The 22,827-nt window shown below is 34.5% G+C and overlaps 2 protein-coding genes across 3 annotated transcripts; both read left to right on the forward strand.

The window, feature by feature from the left end:
• Window positions 1–8,016: 8,016 nt before the first annotated feature.
• Window positions 8,017–11,989, forward strand: LOC108226287 (WEB family protein At3g02930, chloroplastic). The gene is made up of 3 exons (XM_017401231.2): window positions 8,017–8,176; window positions 8,783–9,062; window positions 9,282–11,989. Exons 1-3 carry the CDS (start codon window positions 8,160–8,162, stop codon window positions 11,865–11,867), a joined length of 2,883 nt encoding a protein of 960 aa, XP_017256720.2. The 5' UTR covers window positions 8,017–8,159; the 3' UTR covers window positions 11,868–11,989.
• A 2,693-nt stretch (window positions 11,990–14,682) lies between these two features.
• LOC135147096 (WEB family protein At3g02930, chloroplastic-like) lies at window positions 14,683–19,024 on the forward strand. Of its 2 annotated transcripts, none has more exons than XM_064079660.1 (3): window positions 14,683–15,231; window positions 15,702–15,999; window positions 16,235–19,024. In XM_064079660.1, exons 1-3 carry the CDS (start codon window positions 15,215–15,217, stop codon window positions 18,836–18,838), a joined length of 2,919 nt encoding a protein of 972 aa, XP_063935730.1. In that variant the 5' UTR covers window positions 14,683–15,214; the 3' UTR covers window positions 18,839–19,024. The 2 variants fall into 2 exon arrangements, with proteins under 2 accessions (XP_063935730.1, XP_063935729.1); XM_064079659.1 differs by having other exon boundaries at window positions 14,685–15,231; window positions 16,232–19,024.
• The last annotated feature ends 3,803 nt before the right edge of the window (window positions 19,025–22,827 follow it).

Here is a 22,827-nt window from a genome sequence, read left to right on the forward strand (position 1 = left end):
CAATAATAACCACTATAATAATAATAATGACTAAATTATTTTTTAATTTCTGGCTGCTGCTGCTTTTTTATGTTGGACTACATTTCTTTAATATTATCTAAATCACTCTGCAACCCCCAAATAAAATGAGTGTGTGCACTGTGCTTGCTTAGATATTACTATTAAATATGATGTAATAATCAGATGTTTTCCAGAAGTATCAGAAGCATTCGATACGTTGGTATTTAATTTTTAGGCGAGACCGTTTCTAGAAAACACACTATTGTGACCAAGTCAGATTTCTGCCTCTCAACAAACTAACCACAAGTTGTTTCTAATTCTAGCATATGAACATATAAATAATTGAAGCAGAGAAAGGCTGCTAACAGAACAAGACCGACCTCCATATCTGGCCTTCTTATTCAAAAGCCCTTGCTCAAAAATAGGGCTGTTTAACGAACCGAGCTGTTCGCGAACAAGCTCGAGCTCGGCTCGTTAAGAGCTCGTTCGGCTCGGCTCGTTAAGTTAACGAGCTCGAGCTCGAACACAAAAAATTGTTCGTTAAGTAAACGAGCTCGAGCCGAGCTTTTAGTATGTTCGGCTCGAGCTCGGCTCGAGCTCGACTCGAGCTCGCTCGGCTCGAGCTCGGCTCGTTAAAGCTCGAAAAAATGTAATATTTTTGGGGTTTTTTTTTATAATTTATATATGTTATTGAACTCAGAATTCAACATATAATTTATATATATATATTTTAGTGATGTAACCAAAATTTCGGAAAATAATAATTTTATATGGTTTGCTATTTTGACAGTCAAGTAGAAGGTTAACTAGTACCGCTAACTAGTGTTTAATCATAAATTAGTGTTTCAATTTTTTAAAAAATATTTCTTACCGATCCAACCTCATGGATGTTAACATATATACATTTTAGTGATATAAACAAAGTTTCAAAAAAATTAAAATTATTTGGTTAGCTATTTTAAGAGTCAACTAGCGGTTTGTCTTTATTTTTTTTCTGGCTCGGCTCGACTCGACTCGACTCGGCTCGGCTTGTATTTGTTCGCGAACAAGCTCGTGTTCGGCTCGTTAGTTAACGAGCCGAGCTTGAACACAATTTTTGTTCGATAAAAAAGCTCGGCTCGGCTCGGCTCGTCAGAAAAAAAATTAAAGCTCGGCTCGGTTCGGTCAAAACTCGGCTCGGCTCGGTTCGTGAACAGCCCTACTCAAAAACATACTAACCATCCGTATGCAAAATTATAATGGGAAGTACCAATTTGACTATAAAAACTTCGAAGAAAACACATAAATTATATGAACTAGTATTTATGCCCGCCATGCTGGATTCTAATTTGTTGTAAAACTTTACATTGATAAAATATTGTCATACAAACGGACCAATACAGTCAAATCATGACAAAAATGAAAATTATATGATTTTTTTTTGTTTGACAAATATGACTTATAGCGTTACAAGCGAGTATTTGTTCTAATAGATTATCAGGGTAAATAAAATTATCAGGGTAAGTCATGGTTAAATCCAGGACTGGGACGACAGAGGATAAGCTAATACAAAAAGACAGACCAGACCCCAAACATGATATGTTAGCTCTATCGAGGTGAGCTTGAGATCTCGAACTGCTTGCCTGAAAAAAGATAACCTCTGTGATTTAGCAAGAAAGAAGAAACCCTATATTAACATGTATTATTTGTTTTTATAAAGCCTTTTATCTCTGTATTTGATGTTTGTTCTTTGTTAATAATATTAATTTTTTCCTCTCCCAGGTTGACAAATCCATTGCATATGTGGTTGAACAATAAACGTGAAACTGTTTGTCAACATTGATTTCTTTAATCTTCAAGATGAGTGTGCAGTTTTTTAGTGAAATATTTTCCAAGCATTGTGGGAGATTTTCCTCATCTGGAGTCCGCTTTACAAGCCAATGGTTAGAGTGTAAGAATTGAGCAAACAAGTTACTAGATGATAAATGTGTACCTGTCACATATATCCCGAGCTCTCTTCTCAATTAGTGAATGAATTTCTCTGTTTCCCCGAACGAATTGGATCTCACCATAAGCATGTTCAGCAAAAACAGTTGCCTGAACCTGAATCATAGTTTATGTATTTTAACAGATAATTACACTGCGACAAATTTTATGAATCTATTTAATTGAACTTCATTTTTGTGTGTGGTATAAACTATTGCAACTTTCACAAATTGGGCATGTATTTGTACTTTGAGGGTTTATATGTACTTTTATAGAACTTTAAGGATCAAAATGATATTAACGAAATCTTCTTGATCAAAGTATATAGTAATATATACCAGTTGGTATAGAGGTTTTGGTTTTATGTCTTCATTAAGGTTTTGATCTTAACACCAAACCAAGTTGGGCACTAATCGATTCGGTAGCTGACAGACTTGGTAGTTATATTAGGCAATGGAGGCAAATATCATATTCAAATCTATCATTAGGATTTCTAGACCCTAAATTTCAGTTCTTCGAAGCTTAGAATCCATATTCACAAACTTGAGGCATGAAGTTCTGTGGAGAACTAGAGAACACAGCCCTTGTCCGCAAAAATGGTCATTTTGAATGCAATGAATGTTTGTTTTCTTAAAAAAAAAACGGTGCTCTGTTTCAAAACAAAAAACAAAAACAGTCGATTTAGCAAATATATTATATATTTATAGGCAGTGATTTGTTTTGAGAACAATGAAAATAATTGTTATTTTGCAGATATTTCACATGTTCAATGTTGTATTGTTTTGAAACTAAACAATAATGTTCTTAATGTTCTCACGCTAAAATGTGTTCTTCATCGAGCGTGACCCTATATTTATATATAATCCATCAAAATATCAGTAGCAAGTTTTGTACCAGCACAACTCTGAAGAGGGTGCACTGCATGCTGAACCTTTGCCTATTGTCTAGTAAAACTGATTTCGCCTATATGGGAAAAACATATACAAGAAAATAAATCAAAAACGTGAAAATAGGATACTATTGTAACTCCATAGACGCCGTTCCATTTCATACTACAATTGGTAGGGGTGAGCACTGTTCGGTTTGAGCGGTTTGGAGGTCCAAACCGAACCAAACTGAATTTTTCGGTTTCGAAAATTTACAAACCATAACCAAACCGAATATTATAAAAACCAATCCAAACCAAACCGATTATTAATGGATTGGTTCGGTTTGGTTTCGGTTTTTGACCAAAATATTAAAAAAATGTACACTTTTATTAATTTATAATAATTCTAGGTGCTCCTTTTATTGTCACTTAACAAAATACCTTATAAAAGGATAAAAGTGAAACTTGTATAATTATTCGATATAAATAATTTTAGGTGCTATCCTTATACGTTGTAATGAAAACAAATAATTCATTTTATTTTAAAAACTAAACAAAATGTTTTATTTAAAAGAGAAAAAGAAGAAAGGTTGATTATTAATGAAGTGGGGATAAAATAAGGATGGAGAAAAAAAGAAGGGATAATCTTGAAAGTTAGGAATATTTATGATATTGATCAACACTACACTTAAATACCTAAACTAAATATATAAAAATAATAATTTTCTAATATATGTGCTAACGGTTCGGTTCGGATATTTCGACCGGTTTGAAGTTGGAAACCGAAACCAAACCGAAAATTTTCGGTTTTCTAATTACCAAAACCAAAACCAAACCAAACCATTAAAAAACCGAAATATTCGGTTTGGACGGTTTGGATCGGTCGGTTTGGACCGGTTTCGGATAATTATGCTCAGGGCTAGACAATTGGTACCAAGAAACTGAATTTTATTCAATATGTGAGCTTACTGTCAGATTCAAGAATCAGGATTCAGGGATGTACCATAGCATACAGAAATAAGTTACCTGAATCAGCCAGATTAGAATCACTTCTTTCAGGTTCCTCAGCATGCCCAGCCTGAGCCAATACAGGTGGAGCCTTTTTACTTGAATTGCGAACACATGTCCAGCCACTTCAACGTGTGAGCTACTAGCTTTGTCAAAGAATGTTGCATAAGAACAACATGAATGTTATGTTATAGCAATTTGACAATTAGCATTGGGCTTTATATATAGGTCATTTACATCTACTCCCATATATTATATCAATAAAATAACACCGATTTTAAAATTTCATTGTACTGCTCTAAGGTGATCAACTAACCAGAAATAGACAAATCCAGTGAATTGTCTTCACAGAAACATTTCGACTCAATAACCGAACTATTCTCTCAACAGCGGATGATGGAACTCGGTTTATAAATTGTTCCTCCATACCTAGGAAATCAAATGTATAGAGTTACATCTCACAGAATATGTCAATAAAAGATTTCCTACATTTAATTAATTAGTAATTATAAATGTGTAACACCACCTTATGACTTGTAACAGATTCAGTTATACCAGCACGATTATACAGTTAGATTCAGTTAGAGTCTAGTGATTCTAGTAGCTTCTCTGAGAGCTATATAAACCATTGTACAGCATACGTTTCATTTCAATAGAGTAAGTAATATTCAGTTCTCTCTTCATATATCAATGGCTTCTTATTCAAGCAAGATGAATGATTCATTTCCTCCATGAGTTCATGGAAGTCTTTAAATATAAACATAGGGAGCTGGTCCCTGGCATAGGAACATCATAATACAGCAGTTGGATTGTGAAATAACCAGTCCAGACTCTAATTTTTTTTAACCCTACCTCTGTTAATGAACGAGGTCCGTGTAAACTAGCCTCATAATCCTCCCTTAACTAAGAGGCTCATGCATACTAACCTGAATGTAAGTCTAGGGCCTGACATATACAGGATCATAGATGATAGACGAGTCATGAGTCTGTGCAAAAAACAACTGCACGTGACCCTGTTTTATATTTCAACACTCCTCTCCCTCGAAATCTCATTTTTTGGGTTGAAGAGTGCATAGGCGCCCGTCTTCGGGACAGGTAACACCTTCGAGTGCATATTGGAGATGACGCAGAGTCGAACTTGAAATCCGTCCAGATTTATCAAATGCACATAAGTTAATTTCAGGGCATTTTTAATAAACAGTGTCATAGATTTCCAGTGTAGTCTTTAACTTCTGTCAAAGTTGCTTCGTGTTACAGTTTTAATAAATTTATTCGTGGCTAAAATAATTCATTCGTTCCTGACAAAAAAATAAAATAATTCATTCGTTTTGACAGAAGAAACCTAAATTCACGTTAAGTAGTTATACACATGAGCAGATATTTGGTGTAATCACAATGAAAGAGAGGCAATGTATGGTTATAGCGTGGGTTTTGTAAATATTATTGTATAACTACTTATATGAGTATAACAAGAAACACAAGTGTGTGAATTTAACAATAATATATCTTCTTTACTCAAAAAAAAAAACAATAATATATCTTCGGTTATACAAAACCAAATATTTGAGGAGATAAGGGAAGATTGTAATCAACTAACCACCCAATTATTTCATCGAAAGTGAAAAAGGCAGAAGACGTGCGTTTAGCGAGAACTGGAGAAATTGTTTATCAGTTCACGTATTCATCTCCGCTTTCCCTTTTCTACCCAAGGTGTGCCTGTGACAGCATATACGCGCTTAGTTCGGATTCGACCGTTACAATCGAACAAGTAATTTTAGTTGGTCCAAAATTAATTTAAAATAAAAAATTATATTATTCTCGGATGGATTATTCGACAGAACTAAAAAATGTATATATAATATAAAATTGTATTTTTATAAAAGTATTATATTTTTTATTATTCTTGTATCCTCTCTTATTGAAATTTTACAATTATTTTTTTCTTTTAATATAATATAAATGAATTTAATAGGATTAATATGATATTTATCTACATATCTATTATATATGTGTGTGTGTGTTTTTATTGTTAAATTAAAATGGGTTCGGTGGATTTTGGACTATACGGGGGCCGTCGAAATAATATAAATATTTTTCACATCTTATGGACTGCACATCCATATTTTCATTTTTCACCGCACAAAAATCTGAACCAAAATTCTAAGATTTCTACTTAAAAGAAAATTTGTTGGAGATGCTCTCATCTGCCACCACATGAAAAGACTGGTCTTCCCCAGGCATTTAGATAGATAAATAATGTCAAGCAGCTCCATGTGCATCTGCAGAGGTGACAAACAAGTTCTTGATCTTTGTTTATACAGTCAATCTACTTTGCACATATATTTTCATCCACTGCATTTACATGAATGGCTGTGCTCAAGAGAGAAGATGAAAACATTAATGAAGGGGTTTCACACTGGTTTCTGCAGTGTCTTTGTCTTGTTGTAACGTGGTTGTATCTTATATTACAACACATTCCCCTTGCCAGTTGCATGTTGCAGATGAGGGGTATGGACATTAGTGGATGCTGAGACTGGTGTAGTGTGTTATGTCCTACAGTAGGTGTTGTTAATATGAGATATATGGGTCAGTTCACTTTAAAACTAGTGCTGACAGTTATAAATGATAACTAATTTTTAATTTATATATTTGGATAATTTTTTTATTGATTTATATGTTTGGATGATTTTTTTGGTGTTCACAACTTATCTGATATTAAAATTATTATTAATTATTTTTTAAAAAATCTCAAATTTCAAAAATAAAAATAATTCAAGTAAAAAAAGTTGAAGATTTTCAATTTCTCATATTCTCACTTATAAATAAAAACTAACTAATAGTTTTTTTAGAAATAAGTTGTTTTGACTTAATTATAAATCGAGAAGCCGGCTCAAAATTTGTTTCGTAGATGACTTCTGCTTCTTTTGACCCGTTTGTGTAAATAAGTAGAAGCACTTTTAAGAAGCTGAGAATGATAGCTTCCCTCCCACAGCTTCTACTTTTTTTCCAAACACTTTATTAACTTATTTACTTCTCACTTCTATTCCACTTCTTTAGCTTAAGCAGGATGTCACTTTTTTTAAGCTAACCCAAACGGCCCCTCGGTCAAAACAACTCCCTCACCTGCAGCTGTATACCCGCTGGGATGAATTAAAGTAAAAAATCAATTTTATTTCAGTAGGGTCTGAAATTTTATGTTTCAAATTTTAATGAAGAATATAAAACCCTGCTATCGCTTGTGTAGGTGTTATATATTCAGAAACTGTCAAATGCTGATGAGAGCCCGGGGACGCAGGGACTGGAGATAGTGATGGGGAAATTGTAGTTTACTGTAACCTGCGAACAAACTTTGCTCGTGGCTCATACATGTTGACGCTGTTTTTTATGTAACTTTCTTAGCTTCATTTGTGGTCGAAAAATACGGAAACAAAACTTATCAATTCACTTATCTGTTCAGATTTATTGAAGATTTTCAGAACAGAATTTCATTTAATAATAATTTGAATAAAATCATATTTTTATTATTCGTTACAGATTAGTATTTTAGTTTCTAATGATATGATATTTATCATATCATTAGAAAAATATCATATCATTAGAAACTAAAAAATTAGATGAATTTAGAAAACAGTAAACTTGACATCGCAAATGAAAAACAATTAAATTTAAAATAATTTAATTATATATCCTTGACTGATTCGCGTACAAGTGTTTTTTAATCGTTAGACTACTAAAATACTCATTCAGTCGTATAGGTAAAAGAACTGGTAGACAAAGAAATAAAATAACGGTTTTACTGGTTTAACTATTAATATATAATAATCCTTAGACATGTTAAAAGAGTTATCATTTAAAAGACTTAGAATTTTATTTACCATACGGTCGAAATGTGTGTTCGTTAAAACATACAGTAATGTTATAGTTTTCATTAGTCTTGAGTCTAAGAAAACATATGCATCTTAATAACTTACATAAAAATTCAATAACAAAATAAATTGACAAGAGCCCTGACGGTTCACCAGGATAACAATCATAGGTATTGGATAATTCAATTCGGGAAAAATATTTAACAAATACAAATATACCATCAATAAAAATTGTTTGTATCACAATTTTAAAAATCGTCGACATGCTCTGAAAAGTACAAAATACATGAATTTAACAAACCCCACATATTATCCTTCCACATTCTCCTCAGAGTTTGTTTAGTATTCACAAACCACTGAATATTGTTATTTTACACAATCATGTGTATAGAAATCAGACTATATACACAACTTAACTATTGAGTAACCATCCATCTTCTTCCCCCGCCACCATGTCTTCTAAATCCAAGTAATCTCTCTCTCTCGAGATCTTCTATTTTACTATCGATGGTTCTTGTTTCCTAAAGGCTTGATTTTTATTTTGGGCTTACATTTCTGTATTTTACTGTTTCTGGGCCAGATCTTTACTGATTTATATAGTGTTTTTATGTATATATGGCTTCCGCTTCTGGGTCATTTTGATATATGTGTGTGCTGCTATGTGCTGTGTTCTTGGTTTGAAAATATTGTGCTCTAGTTTTTTAGGTCAATGGAAATATAGTATCTTTACATGGGCTATTGAGGTTTTATGCTGTGGATCTTGTTTTAATTTATACTTAATTGGTTGTGTTTTAATGTGTTTATATTTGGGCTTTTAGTATTTTTTTGGGTTTTGGTAAAGTTTCTATCTTTGGTTTGGATTAATAGCTATTAATATGCAGAAATGCTTTGATTTCATATACTTTAAGGTTGATTGATTTCATATACTTTATGGTGAGTTTTCCGTAAAGTTTCCATTTTTGTTGGGATTCGAATTTAATTGTTTGAAAACATGGTTTTGTTTCAGTGATGCTCTTACAAATCTCGCATTGTTTGATTTTAATGATTTTCTATATATGTGATGTGGACATGGCAGATTGAACTTGAACAAATCTACATTATCAGAATCTCCAACCCTAAACAACAAAGTATCTAAAGTAGCTGCTGGTGACAAAGTATCTATTGTTACTCCCATTACTAAAGTATCACCGGCAACTCCTAAGGTCGCTAAATTAAGCCGGGGAGTGGCAAAATCGGATAACGGTTCACCTTCTCCTCTGCAAAGTTCACGTGTTTCTTTTGATCGTTCTCCAGGTTCTGCTCCTTCAAAGCCTGTGCTGGATCGCAGGTCTCCAAAGCTCAGTACAACACCTGATGTAAGAATTACATTTCTCTTTTTTGCTTTATCAGTAGCTGTAGCTTACAAGTTTTGTCCACTGTATATAGTCATCTGTTATGTTAGACAATCGCCTTGTGATTATCATTGGAATGTTGTTTGAGAAATATGAGTCAAAAAGATCTTTGATTTAAATTATTTCTTGTAGTGACTTTTAACCATGTCAAATTGCCATTGCATGCTATCTTTGTATCCACAGAAGCAGCCAACTCGTCTGTCAAAGGGATCTGAATTGCAGGCTCAACTAATTGCTGTTCAGGAAGACCTAAAGAATGCAAAGGAGAAGCTACTGGAGGTTGAGAAAGCAAAAGCACAAGCACTTGATGAATTGAAAGATGCACAGAGCTTAGCAGAAGAAGCTAATGGGAAACTTACTGCTGTATTGGTTGCTCAAAAACGAGCTGAAGAGGAATCTGAAATCGAGAAGTTTCGTGCTATTGAGATGGAACAGGTCGATGTTGATGCAAGTCAGAAAAAGAACGAGGAACGGGAAAAGGAGATTGAAGATCTGAGGAATCAGCATTCCGTGGATATTTCAGCTCTTCTCTCTGCCACTCATGAGATCGAAAAGGTGAAGCAAGAACTAGCCATGACTTTTGATGCAAAAAATCAGGCGCTTTGCCATGCTGATGAGGCGACCAAGATTGCCGAGATCCATGCGGAGAGGGTGGAGACTATGTCAGCTGAGTTGCTCCGCTTAAGTGCTGCATTTGAATCCACGAATGATTCGAAGGTAAATAGTGATAATGTGGTCACAAAGCTGAAATCAGAGGTACAAACACTTGTACAAGAGCTGGAGAAAGCCAAAGCTCATGAAACTGAGGCTAGAAAATATGAAATAATGGTGAAGGAGCTCGAATTAGAGTTAGAGACGTTCAAACATAAACTTCAGAAAGGAAATGATTATGAAGAGAAGCTAGCAGAAAATGAAGCGACTGTAGAGCAACTTACTATTGAACTGGAGGCCGCAATAATAGCTGAAGCCTGTGCTAGTGCGAAGGCAATAGATTATGGGACAGAAGCCACCAAATATAGTGAAATTGAGATGGAGCTCAAATCAGAAGTGGAAACTTTGACCCAAAAACTTGGCAAAGCTAAAGATTATGAGCAGAAGCTAGTGCAGCTCGAGCTTGCTCTAGAGCATCTGAGTGTAGAGCTGGAAGCTGCAAAAATGGCTGAATGTTATGCACATAATCTAGTTGAAGAGTGGCAAAAAAGGGTTGAAGAACTAGAACTTTACTCTGAACAAGCAAATCAATTGGAGAGATCTGCATTAGAATCTTTGAGTTTAGTCAAGATACAACTAGATGAAAGCAACGGTCTGCTACGTGATGCAGAATCTGAAGTTACTTCTCTCAAAGAGAAGTTGGGGTCACTAGAATTGTCAATGGGATCACAGAAAATAGTTCTTGAGGAATCAGAGCGTAGTGTAGATATGGCCAAGAAACAAGCTTCTGACTTGGTAAAGGAGGTTGAATCTCTAAAGTTTATGCTCGAGACTGTGAAGGACGAGAAAACCCAAGCACTGAACAATGAGAAACTTTCTGCTACCACTATTGAAACGCTGCAAGAAGAGAAAAACAAGCTTATAAATGAGCTGGATACTTCCAGGGAAGAAGAAGAGAAAAGTAAAAAAGCGATGGAGAGCTTAGCTTCGGCATTACATGAAGTATCTACAGAAGCAAGACTAGTGAAAGAAAAGCTGATATCCAGTCAAGATGAACATGAGAATTTAAAAACCCAAGTAGAGAACTTAGAGCTAGAACTGAGGGCATCTACTGAGAAATATGAGGGAATGCTTGTTGATGCAAAACATGAGATTGGTGTCCTTAATCAATTTTTGGAACAAGCTAAGCATGATCAGCAGACTACCAAAGCTAATTGGGAGCAGAAAGAGCTTCATTTGGTGGATTCTGTAAATAAATCTGAAGAAGAGAAAGTGTCACTGACAGAAGAAGTTAGCAGGCTGGTTAATTCACTTGAAGATGCTGAGAAGGAAGCTTGTGCAACAAAAAAGGAAGAAGATCGGGTAAGGAATAGCCTAGCAGAAGCCGAGCTTGAGGTAGATTATCTAAAGAAAATTCTCGAGGAAACAAAAGCTGAGAGCCTGAGATTGAAGGAAAGTTTACTGGATAAAGAGAATGAGTTGCAGAGTATTATTCAGGAGAATGAGGAGCTTCAAAGTAAAGAAGTTGCTTCTTTAAAGAAGGTTCACGAATTTTCAAAGTTGCTAGAAGAAGCTATGACTAGAGAACGAGCTGAGGAGAATGCAGAGCTCTCAGACAGTGAAAAAGATTATGATATGCTCCCTAAAGTAGTAGAGTTCTCTGAACAAAATGGAAATGGGAAGAAAGAGAACTTTAAATCAGAGCTGCCACATCAGAATTTCCAGGTTCTTGTGCAAGAAATTCCTCTAGAGGACAGTAATGCCGTGTATGTAAAGGGGGTTGACGCTGTTGGTAAATCTAAGGACTTAAATGGAACGCCAGACTGGAATGAGAATAAGGAAAAGGAAGATGATAAAGCAGGAGTTGAGTTTAAGATGTGGGAAAGTTGCAAGATTGAAGATAGAGATTTCTTGGAGCAAGAGAAAGAATTTGATGAAGAGCTGGACTCAAAGGCAGAAAATGAGAGCTTTGATCAGATCAATGGATCCTTCTTGTCAGAAAATTTAGAGAGTGGTGGCAGCTCACCAACAAAGGAGTTGAGTCAGAAGAAGAAAAATCCTTTGCTCCGCAAGTTTGGAAGTTTACTAAAAAAGAAGAGTGCTAGCAACCAGAAGTAAATCAGATAAGATTGATTTGTTTATGGATAGGTATGTATATTGGGTTCTGTTAACCTAATTTCTGTTTCGGTACTTCCACGCTTCCTGTTTCCTATTTTCTAAAATGGAAAGACCATTACTTAGATGCTTGATTCATCTTTAGGTATTATCTTTTGTTATTAGTTATTTATGCTATCCTTGTCCAGGCATATATCTGCAGTGAAGAACTTTTTTTCCCTTCGCAGAACATGAAAATGTATCTGCTGGACATGAATAAAAATTGTCACCTTTCCAAGCCAAATGTCAATTTAGTTTCTTACATGTCATCGTGAGTATGGAATTTGATTGCATCAAGGAAATTTGAAAATTTATTGCCTGTAGAGATTTAACATGCTGATCATTCTGTTGGGTTTGAAAATAAAGTTCCCAAGTACTATGCTAATTCCCTTGTGCTTATCTGTGTAGCTTCCAACTTCTGTGTGCCGATTCAGTTTGTTCTCTTTCTTTATCTTCTTCATGATAGATAGCTCTCGACAACATCTTGCATTTACTGTTATTCTCATGTTTCTGAGTAATATCGACCTTGTCATTAGTTGGCAAGGACTTCTCTTGAAATCAGCCTTCGAGTAGAGGACTAAAATATTTGGCATCAAGCATTACATTACTGCAGAAGTACATGTTCATTTTACAGTATTATTTAAATGTACAGCCCAATCATTCACCAAATCATTCTGAGGCTGGCCTGATCTGTCCCACCTTGAGCATATTCATGCAATATGATCCCACAGTCCACACCCCATGTGCATTTCATGTCCAGAGTTTAAAATGTTCAAGTGTGTGTACAGCTGCATGTTATACTCCTCTATTTTCATCTCCTAAATTGACCCCTTTATGATGAATCTGAGCTGGCCACTGAGCTGGACCTATGTGTGACTGTGAAAATGTACTCATGCACATGTGTTTGTGTGCTTCTGTGTGTAGATGCTAATACCATAAACTCATAAAGCTGTGTTTATATTAATTGTCCAGAATTGTATGCTTGCATGACAGACAAAACACAATTATCTTTATCTTAAGATACCATTAAAATTAAAGTTGGGCAGTCTCTCTCAAGTCCATCTGTTCTAACCATGGAATTCTTTTTCTCGTAAAGTTAATTACAAGAAATTTAAATAATCACGAACACATGCTCCCACACCGGAAATCATGTTTATAGGCAGAAAATGTTATCTATTTTTTGAATTGCTTGTGGTGGGAAACATCAGGGGCAAAACTGCATAAGTAAAGAAGGATAAGTAAGCAGTGAATCTTTGGTTCTTTAGCGGACATGGATCAAGTATGTGATTTTGTGGACGACAACAAAGAGAAAAGTCAGATAAAACTCATGAGTGATCCAGAATAATTTGCATGCGGGGTCATTTCACTGTTTTCATCTACTCGTACATTTCGCCCCTTTAGCTTTAAACTCTAAAAATTATAACAAAAAATTGATATTAATTTTCTGGATTAGAAAGTGATAATTTGATTAGGTAGTGTGAGGGTGAAGGGTAGAGGAAGATATAATGTCTCCTTCTTTAGGCCTTCTTACCTAATAGGAGTCCTACTATCCTAATCATGAATAATTTTCATTTTTTATATTCGAAAGTAACGGAATCATGATTTTAATATATGGGTGCCTCGTCATTTTCCCACCATTTTCCCCTTAAACTAATTTTGATTGCAGTTCTTTGATTAATCATTCAGCAATCTAGGAAATATATTTAGATTTTTAGCCAAAAAGCAATAAATAGATAAATTTAACACAGAACATGCATAATTTAACCTCGTAATATAAGAACTTAAAAAACAAAAATAATGAAAAATCACGATGCATAATTTGCTGTACAAATTGTTAAACAGTCAAAGACTCACTCCGTCCCTTTTTGGTTGTCACTATTATTGTTGATCAAATTGACTAATTTTTGTCCAAAGATGATAAGTCACTCTTTCATTATTTTAATAAACTGAAAATTACATCTTAAAGTAGATTAAAATTTATTTCCGATGACATATTTTTTTTTCATTTGATAAAATATTAATAAATTTCAGTCAGTCAATTTTGTGACAACTAAAAAGACAGGAGTAACTTGTATGATTTGGTTAACTGGATGGTATTGTAATGTCCACTAGAGTTAAAGCTGATTACAACGAAACAATAGTTAACAAAAACAACAGAAAGAAAGAAAGAAGATGAAAAAGGAAACCTGAGACGGTTAAGCAGTGACATGTTTTTGTTGAACTCATCTACATCATAGTAATAAAAATCAATCTTCTTAAATGAGATTTACAATTTTGGAAGTTATGGTTATATACGGTTTCTTGAAATCACACTCTACAATTAACGCAGAAGTAAAAAGATTATTGCATAATTAATTTTAATTAGATTGTTTATATGTATAATTTTGCTATTACTACAGTGAAACTAATCACTGTCGACTAAGAGCTGAGGAAAAAATTGGAAATAATTTTTAGAAGTGTCTTGTAATTTATAAAAATATACAATTTGTTGCATCTTTTTTGATTAATTTAATTGTATTTATTGATAGATTTGTATTTAATTTTATTTCAACTAAATCTGGTCCATGGCAAAAAGAATCTAGTCTTTATAATTAAGAAAAAAACACGTACATATTATTTTTTTGACACTTTTAAATACGTGAAAATCAGTTAAAATGGGATGGATGGGAGTACTATTCTTTATTTTTTCGAATCAAACCAAAGTATGAAAAAGAGATATGAATAAAGAGATGCCAAAGGCCCAAAGGTGTTGAGTGTTGACCTCATTTGCATCTCTTGATACATGAAAATCAGGCTTGCCTAATTGTCTTCTCCACTTCTGTCTTTGTTTTTTCAGCTTATTTCACTATGACACCACTCCTTTTCCTCAGTGTCTCAGACTGCTCAACAATAACTTTATTCTATTTTCTACCCCTATAAAAACCCAAAAATCCCATTAATAAAAAAATCTGGACAAACAAATCTTGGAGGGTAGTATGGTACAATCATTGCTGCTCTTCTGCAACTAAAGTTGACAGGGACAGAGAAAGAGCAAACACACTTTAAAGTGTCTGTGGTGGTCTACAGTTTTACTGTCCAAAAACAAGAAAGAACACCAAACTGCTTATCTCAATACTTACATCTTACTGCCTATACATACATTCTCAGATCAGTTTATTATTAAACTCAAAACAACATTAAAGTTTCTTGGGCTTGCATTGTCTTTCAATATTAATGTTAATGTCTGTCAGCATTACTTTATTTTAATTTTATAAATATAAATATCACTACTGTTACTTCTCTCATTACACTTCCTCCTCTTCACTGCAGTTATGGCTACTAAATCCAAGTAATTCCCCTTACTTTCTCCTGATCTACATTTTAAAGTTCATGTCTTCATATTTGTTTTTCATTTAGGTTTGTTTTGTTTACTAATTTTGTGCAGCTTTTCTTTGATTTGTTTCAAATTGTTGATCTTTCTGCTATTGTGTATGATTTGTGTAATGGGTTTTGAATTGATCATTCTTGGGCTTAATCTTGATGACCCTTGTGGTAAATTGTGCTCTAAATTGTGTTTTTCAGATTTTATAGTGTGGATCTAGGTGCATAGACTCTATTGCAACTGTTTTGCATAGTATTTGTAAAAATTATGCATTCTGGTGTCAAAATTGTGATAAAGTTTCCACCTTTAGGATAGATTTTTTTTAATTATTAAATTTATAAGCAGTTTATGCTTAATTAATAGTGATATGGATTGTGGGTATAGATCTTGCATTGTTTGTTTTGAATGGATTTTGTATGTTGATGTGATCATGACAGGTTGAACTTGAACAAATCTGCTTTAGTGGAAACTCCCAACAGTAAAGCATCTACAGAAGCTCCTAATAACAAAGCCTCTAATGTGACTCAAATTAATAAAGCATCTAATGTTAACAACAACAAAGTATCTCCGGCAACTCCCAAGATTCCTAAATTGGGCAGGGGAATTGTGAAATCTGAGACTGATTCTCCATCCCCCTTGCAAAATTCGCGCCTCTCCATTGATCGCTCTCCAAGATCTGTTCCGTCGAAGCCCTCGGTGGATCGCAGATCTCCAAAGCTCAACACTACTCCTGATGTAAGTTCTAACTAAATTTCAGTTTTTTTAAGTAAATGTGGGTGATTATCTAATAGGAATAGACAAATTCATTGTGATTATCAGTGAGGTTGCTTCATAGATGTGGCATAAGTCTATTCAAGGAATTACAGCAATGTCGAATTATGCTTCTTGCAAGTGTAATATATAAAATGGATCTTGTGAAATTGGAAGTTGATTTGATTTTAATATTTGTACTGACTTTGATATATAGAAGCAACCGACAAGGCTGTCAAAGGGATCAGAACTACAGGTTCAACTAAATCTTGTCCAGGAAGACTTGAAAAAGGCAAAAGAGAAGTTAGCTGAGGTCGAGAAAGAGAAAGATCAGGCAGTTGATGAGCTAAAAGAAGCTCAGAGATTAGCAGAGGAAGCTAATGGGAAACTCGCGGAGGCTTTGGTTGCTCAAAAGCGAGCAGAGGAGGAATCTGAAATCGAGAAGTTTCGTACTGTTGAAATGGAACAGGCGGGTATTGATGCAAATCAGAAAAAGGAAGAAGAGTGGCAGACGGAACTTGAAAATATGCAGAAGCAACATGCACTGGATATTGCTGCTCTTCTCTCTGCCACTCAGGAGCTCCAGAAGGTGAAACAAGAGCTAGTCAGGACTTCTGATGCAAAAAATCAGGCGCTTTCCCATGCTGATGAAGCAACTCAGATTGCTGAGATACATGTGGAGAAGGTAGAGATTCTGTCAGCTGAGTTGGCCCGTTTGAAAGCTTTACTCGAATGCAGGAACACGACTGAGGCTAATAATAATGACACTATAGTCTTGGAACTGAAAATAGATGTAGAGACATTAAAACAAGAGCTAGACAGGGCAAAAGAGTTTGAATCAGAGGCTAATAATTACAGTCGAATGGTGATGGAGCTCACTTCAGAGGTAGAGACATTGAAACAAGATCTTCAGAAAGCAGATAATTACAAGGAGAAGCTGGCAGAAACAGAGGTTGCTGTAGCGCAACTAAATGTCGAGCTGGAGATGGCAAAGATTGCTGAAGCTTGTGCGCAGGAAAAAGTAAAGAATTATGAAGTGGAGGCTAGCAATTACAAAAATATTGTGATGGAACTTAAATCTGAGGTGGAGACTTTGAAACAACAACTAGAGAAAGCAAATGATCATGAGAAGAAGGTACTGGAGATTGAAGCTGAACTAGAGAAACTCAGTGTAGAGCTTGAGGCTGCAAGAACGGCTGAATCTTATGCGCATAATCTACTAGAAGAGTGGCAAAAAAGGGTTGAAGAATTGGAGCTTCATGCTGAGAAAGCAAACCTGCTGGAAAAATCTGCATCAGAGTCTTTGGACTCGATCATGAAACAATTAGAGGAAAGTAATGGTTCATTGCATGATGCGGAATCTGAAATTGCCTCTCTTAAAGAAAAAGTGGGATCACTGGAAATATCAATAGGATCACAGAGAGGTGATCTTGAGATTTCAGAGCGTAGTCTTAATATGGCCAAGGAACAAGCTTCTGAGATGGAAAAGGAGGTTGAATCTCTTAAGTGTGAGCTTGATACTTTGAAGGGTGAAAAAATCCAGGCTTTAAACAATGAGAAGTTGGCTGCTGAAAGTGTTCAGACTCTGCTAGAAGAGAAAAGCACACTCATAAATGAGTTGGAAACTTTCAGGATAGATGAAGAGAAAAGTAAGAAAGCGATGGAGAGTCTTGCTTCAGCATTACATGAGGCTTCTTCAGAAGCAAGAGAAGCCAAACAAAAACTAATCTCTGCTGAAGAGGAGCATGAAAATCTTAAAACCCAAGTTGAAAATTTAAAGCTGGTTTTGAGAGCATCAAATGAGAAGTATGAGAGTATGCTTGATGATGCTAAACATGAGATTAATGTTCTTACTAATTCGATCCAGCAAACCGAGCATGATCAGCAGACTGCCATGGCTGAGAGAGAACAAAGAGAGCTTCATCTAATGGATTGCATTAATAAATCCGAAGAAGAATGCTCTTCAATGACAAAAGAAGTCAGCAGGCTGGTTAATGCACTTAAAGAAGCCGAGGATGAAGCATCTGCAACAAAGGAGGAAGAAGCTCGGCTTAAGAATACCCTAGCGGAAGCTGAATCTGAGATGCACTTTTTAAAGGAAGTTCTTGGGGAAGCAAAAGCTGAAAGCATGAAACTGAAGGAAAGTTTAATGGACAAAGAAAATGAACTGCAGAGTGTTGTTCAAGAGAATAAAGAGCTTCAGAACAAAGAATCAGCTTCTCTGATAAAGGTCAAGGAATTGTCGAAGTTGCTTGAGGAAGGTACAACGAGGAAACAAGCTGAGAACAATGGTGAACTTGCAGACAGTGAAAAAGATTATAATTTGCTACCCAAGGTGGTAGAGTTCTCCTTACATAATGGCGATCAGAAGGAAGAAAATACCGAAGCAGAGATCCCACATCATGAGGAACCTGTGAAGGAAATTCCTCTAACAGAGAGAAATGTAGTGGATGTCAAGACAGTTGAAAATGGTACTGAAACTACAGACATAAACGAAAAGCCCAAAGTGTGTGAGAGCAAAGAAAAGGACGATGATAATTCAGTGGAAATTGAATCTAAGATATGGGAAAGCGGCAAGATTGAAGAGAAGGACTTCCTGGAGGCAGCGGAGAAGGAATCCGTTGAGGAAGTCGACTCAAAGACGGAGAATAATAGCCTGGACCAGATTAATGGATTGTCTTCAAAGGAAGATACTCCGACAGTACATCTGGAGAATGGTGGAAGCTCACCACCAACAAAAGAACAAAGTCACAAGAAGAAGAAGCCTTTGCTCCACAAATTCGGAAGCTTATTGAAAAAGAAGAGCTCAAGCAACCCCAAGTGAAAGTGCAGTTAAGTCTTGTTTTAGGAATGTACATTAGCTCTATTTTACACCTGATTATTGTGTTTTTTTTATTTTTATTTCTTAAAGTTTCATGCTATCCTTTTCTTATCTGCAGAAGTGGAAAGAAGTGTACTGAAAGGCTTGTATCATCTTTAGTTTTTTTTTATATATTTTTTGTTATAACTATTCTTTTTGTTTTCATGCAATGCAATTCCAAATTAGTTTATATATTAATTAACGTGTCATCTGGTTTTGGTTAATCCTCCCAGCAAAGGAGTTGATTCATTTTCCATTCAACCACCATCAGCGCCCTTTTTCTTTTTCTTTTTTTATCTCCCCTGAAAACAGTAGTTTCACAATTGTAATTTCATGGATAGTGCAATGTTCAGAGGACTCAATTGTAAAAACTGAGTTTAAAGGCCTCGGGTTATGAACAAATATTTTTTGTGAGAAGTGAGCACATGCGATTTTCACTACCATTCCAAACGCACCCCAGCTATCTAGACACTTCGCACAAAGCGAGACCCTCAAACACGCAAATAATAACTCAAACGGACGATAACAAAAAAAATTGAATAGGTTTTCCGAATTTTGTGGAACAAAACTCAATTTTATTAAAGAAAAAACAAACAAAAAAGATTATTGATAGGAAATTGAAAGAAGAGAAGAAGTGTTGGATGAATGGAGAAGGGGCGGTTAGAGAATTGAGATAGGAAGAAAGAAGACATAGATAGAGATGGACTGAAAAGGTGGAAAAGGAGATGGAGACGACTAGGGTTAAAGGAAGATGAAGCGCCCGACTCTCTCGGATAAGCACTGAGTACATGTATAACACTATTTTATTTTCTACATATATATTACAATAGTTTTCGGGTTTGATATTGTTTTTATGACATAAATATGTCTTTTTTGACTTTAATGTTTTATATATTAATGAGAAAAAAATTAGATGCAGCTCTTTTTCTAATTTACAAGGATATTTGCTTTTACCGGCATTCACTACGATAATCACATCTATATTGTCGACACTTATATTTTCAAAAGTTTATAGCTTGATTTGATAACTGTATCACTATTGATAATTTGTGATAATTGCAGCGGGAGTACATATTTTTGGAGGATAGATATGAGTATATGACAAACTCTTGAAAGTTGTTTTTTTTGGGTAAAAATGTTTACAAAGAGGTCATATATCAAAAGAGAACCACAAATCCTAATCCTACTTGAATGTAGTTTAAAATATATTTAATTTCCTCCTATTTCTTTATTGAAAGCTCAATTTCAACAAATAAATCAAACTTTTTAATAAATTTCAACAAATAAATCAAACTTTTTAATCACTAAACTGTAAGGAATGAGTTGTTTTATACGGTATATATATATATATAGTATATGATTATATCACAAGGAACGGGGATGAAGGACTGAAGGTAGCTTTAAATCATGACAATATCGTTTACTTGAACACAAAGAAATGATGAAAATAATATATATTAATTATTTGATGTATTCAGTTGTTCAACAGAAAATGCCGAAGCAGAGATCCCACATCACGAGGAACCTGTAAAGGAAATTCCTCTAACAGAGAGCAATGTAATGGATGTCAAGACAGTTGAAAATGGTACTGAAACTACGGACATAAACGAAAAGCCCAAAGTGTATAAAAGCAAAGAAAAGGACGATGATAAATCAGTGGAAATTGAATCTAAGATATGGGAAAGCGGCAAGATTGAAGACAAGGATTTCCTGGAGGCAGCTGAGAAGGAATCCATTGAGGAAGTCGACTCAATGACGGAGAATGATAGCCTGGACCAGATTAACAGATTGTCTTTAAAGGAAGATACTCCGACAGTACATCTGGAGAATGGTGGAAGCTCACCGCCAACAAAAGAACAAAGTCACAAGAAGAAGAAGCCTTTGCTCCACAAATTCGGAAGCTTATTAAAAAAGAAGAGCTCAAGCAACCCCAAGTGAAAGTGCAGTTAAGTCTTTGTTTTATGTCTTGGTAGGAATGTATATTAGCTCTATTTCACACAATCAGAGTGTTTTCCTTTTCTTTCTTTTTTTTTTTAAGTTTCATGCTATCCATTTCTGAAAGAAGTTTACTGAAAGGCTTGTATCATCTTTAGATTTCTTTATGACTATTCTTTTGTTTTCATGCAAAGCAATTCCAAATTAATTTGAATTAATTAATATATCATATCATCTGGTTTTGGTTAATCCTCAGAGGAGTTGATCCATTTCCCATTCAACCACTATCAGCGCCTTTTTTATTAGCTATGCAATATTTTACATACTATATAGCCTGGCGAAGCACGGTTGAGTATATAATTCGTAATTAATTATTTATAAATTTAAATTTTAACATCATTTTATTAGTATTTCAGTATTGATGAATTGAATTTTGAATTAAATTATATTAACCAACTGAAAATATCTTCTCATAAAAATTTAACTTTTACAATTAATTATATATCTATGAATATTTTTCGATTATAATATGTGATAATATATTGTTCAATTAATTCTAAATCAGATTTTTCATATTTCGTATAAATTAGAGTTAAAAAGAATTATATTAATGATAATATATTGTCATGAGTGTTTTTAGTATTTGAAACTGTTTAATAATATAAGAGTAATATACTTTTGGAGACTTGTAGTTCTAGAAAGATAGTACCAAACCAAAATTTTTGATGAATGCATATTATACCTCTACTGGTTTATTATAGGATAGTATAAATAGATTGTATAGATTAATCAGAAAAAAAGCACATATTTAATTTTAAATTTGATTAACACCAATAATTATATATATCGTTAACCGTTGCATTCTCTAGATCCGTTTTGTGACGATTGACAACAAGTATATTATGTTTGCATACACCTCACAATGTTTAAGGGACAATTACAAATCTTACTCCTTTAATTTCCTCCCAATTCTCTATTTAAAACTCAATTTCCACTAACAAATTAAACTTTTTAATCACTAAAATATATACAATTAAACTTTTAATTGTATGGGAATGAGTTGTTTTATCCCATACATACATATATATATATATATATATATATATATATATATGATTGTATCACAAGTGACCGGGGAATGCCAAAATCGTTTACTCGAACACAAAGAAATGATGACAAAAATTATATATTAATTATTAAATATATTTCAATTGTTATTAATCAAAAGTATTAAATGATTTTAATTTTAGTACACCACATCTGAAAGGCGTGGGGCAGATGAAATTTATGAGTTCGGAATTAATTAATTAATTTGCCACTTTCATTGTTTTTTATTTGATGCTTTAATTTTTGATACACATTTTTAAAAGTGCTTTGACCGGATAATTAATTATATTATTTTTATAATTTTTGGGGTATTTATGAAATATACTGCTTTTTAGCATTTTATTTGCAATATTACTGTATCCCTGCAAATGTTGCAAATATACCGTTATCTTCAAACAACAGTCTCAAAACTTGCATATCTACGGTTTGTACAGGTTTCTTTCTTTTTCTTTCCTTCTCTCCCCGCTTTCTCTTTCTTTCGCTTCATCTCTCTCCTCAATTTCTCTCGATTTCTCTCCATCTTTCAACACACTGCCCACCACCAGATCCGCCGCATACCATCAGATCTGTCGCACATCAACACGTTGCACACCATTAGCTCCGCCGCCGTCTCCGGTGACTCCGACGAAGTTTCCATCTCCACTCAATCCCTAACCCTAACCCCTCCTTCTCCTTCCCCTCCCATATCCCCATCAAATCCGTCGCCGTCTCTGGCAGCTCCGACGACGCCAGATTCCCTTGACCACGGCAGCGCGATCGCCGGAGAGAAATAATGTCACGAAGACCAGAACAGGAGATAAATATTCGAGTTGCTTTTGACTTTTGAGTTGATTTTTTTAATATTTAAGTTGTTTTTGTTGATTTTTTGGTTGCAATAGTTGTTGATTTTGCTTTTGTGGTTGTTTTTATGT

This window comes from Daucus carota, chromosome 6 (genome assembly GCF_001625215.2).
Source record: "Daucus carota subsp. sativus chromosome 6, DH1 v3.0, whole genome shotgun sequence".
Taxonomy (NCBI): domain Eukaryota; kingdom Viridiplantae; phylum Streptophyta; class Magnoliopsida; order Apiales; family Apiaceae; genus Daucus; species Daucus carota.

Excerpts from the sequence above, each read along its gene's own strand:
- LOC108226287 (XM_017401231.2), top strand. Across the intron at positions 9,063-9,281 it reads AGCTCAGTACAACACCTGAT|AAGCAGCCAACTCGTCTGTC; the intron begins GTAAGAATTACA and ends TTGTATCCACAG.
- LOC135147096 (XM_064079659.1), top strand. Across the intron at positions 16,000-16,231 it reads AGCTCAACACTACTCCTGAT|AAGCAACCGACAAGGCTGTC; the intron begins GTAAGTTCTAAC and ends TTTGATATATAG.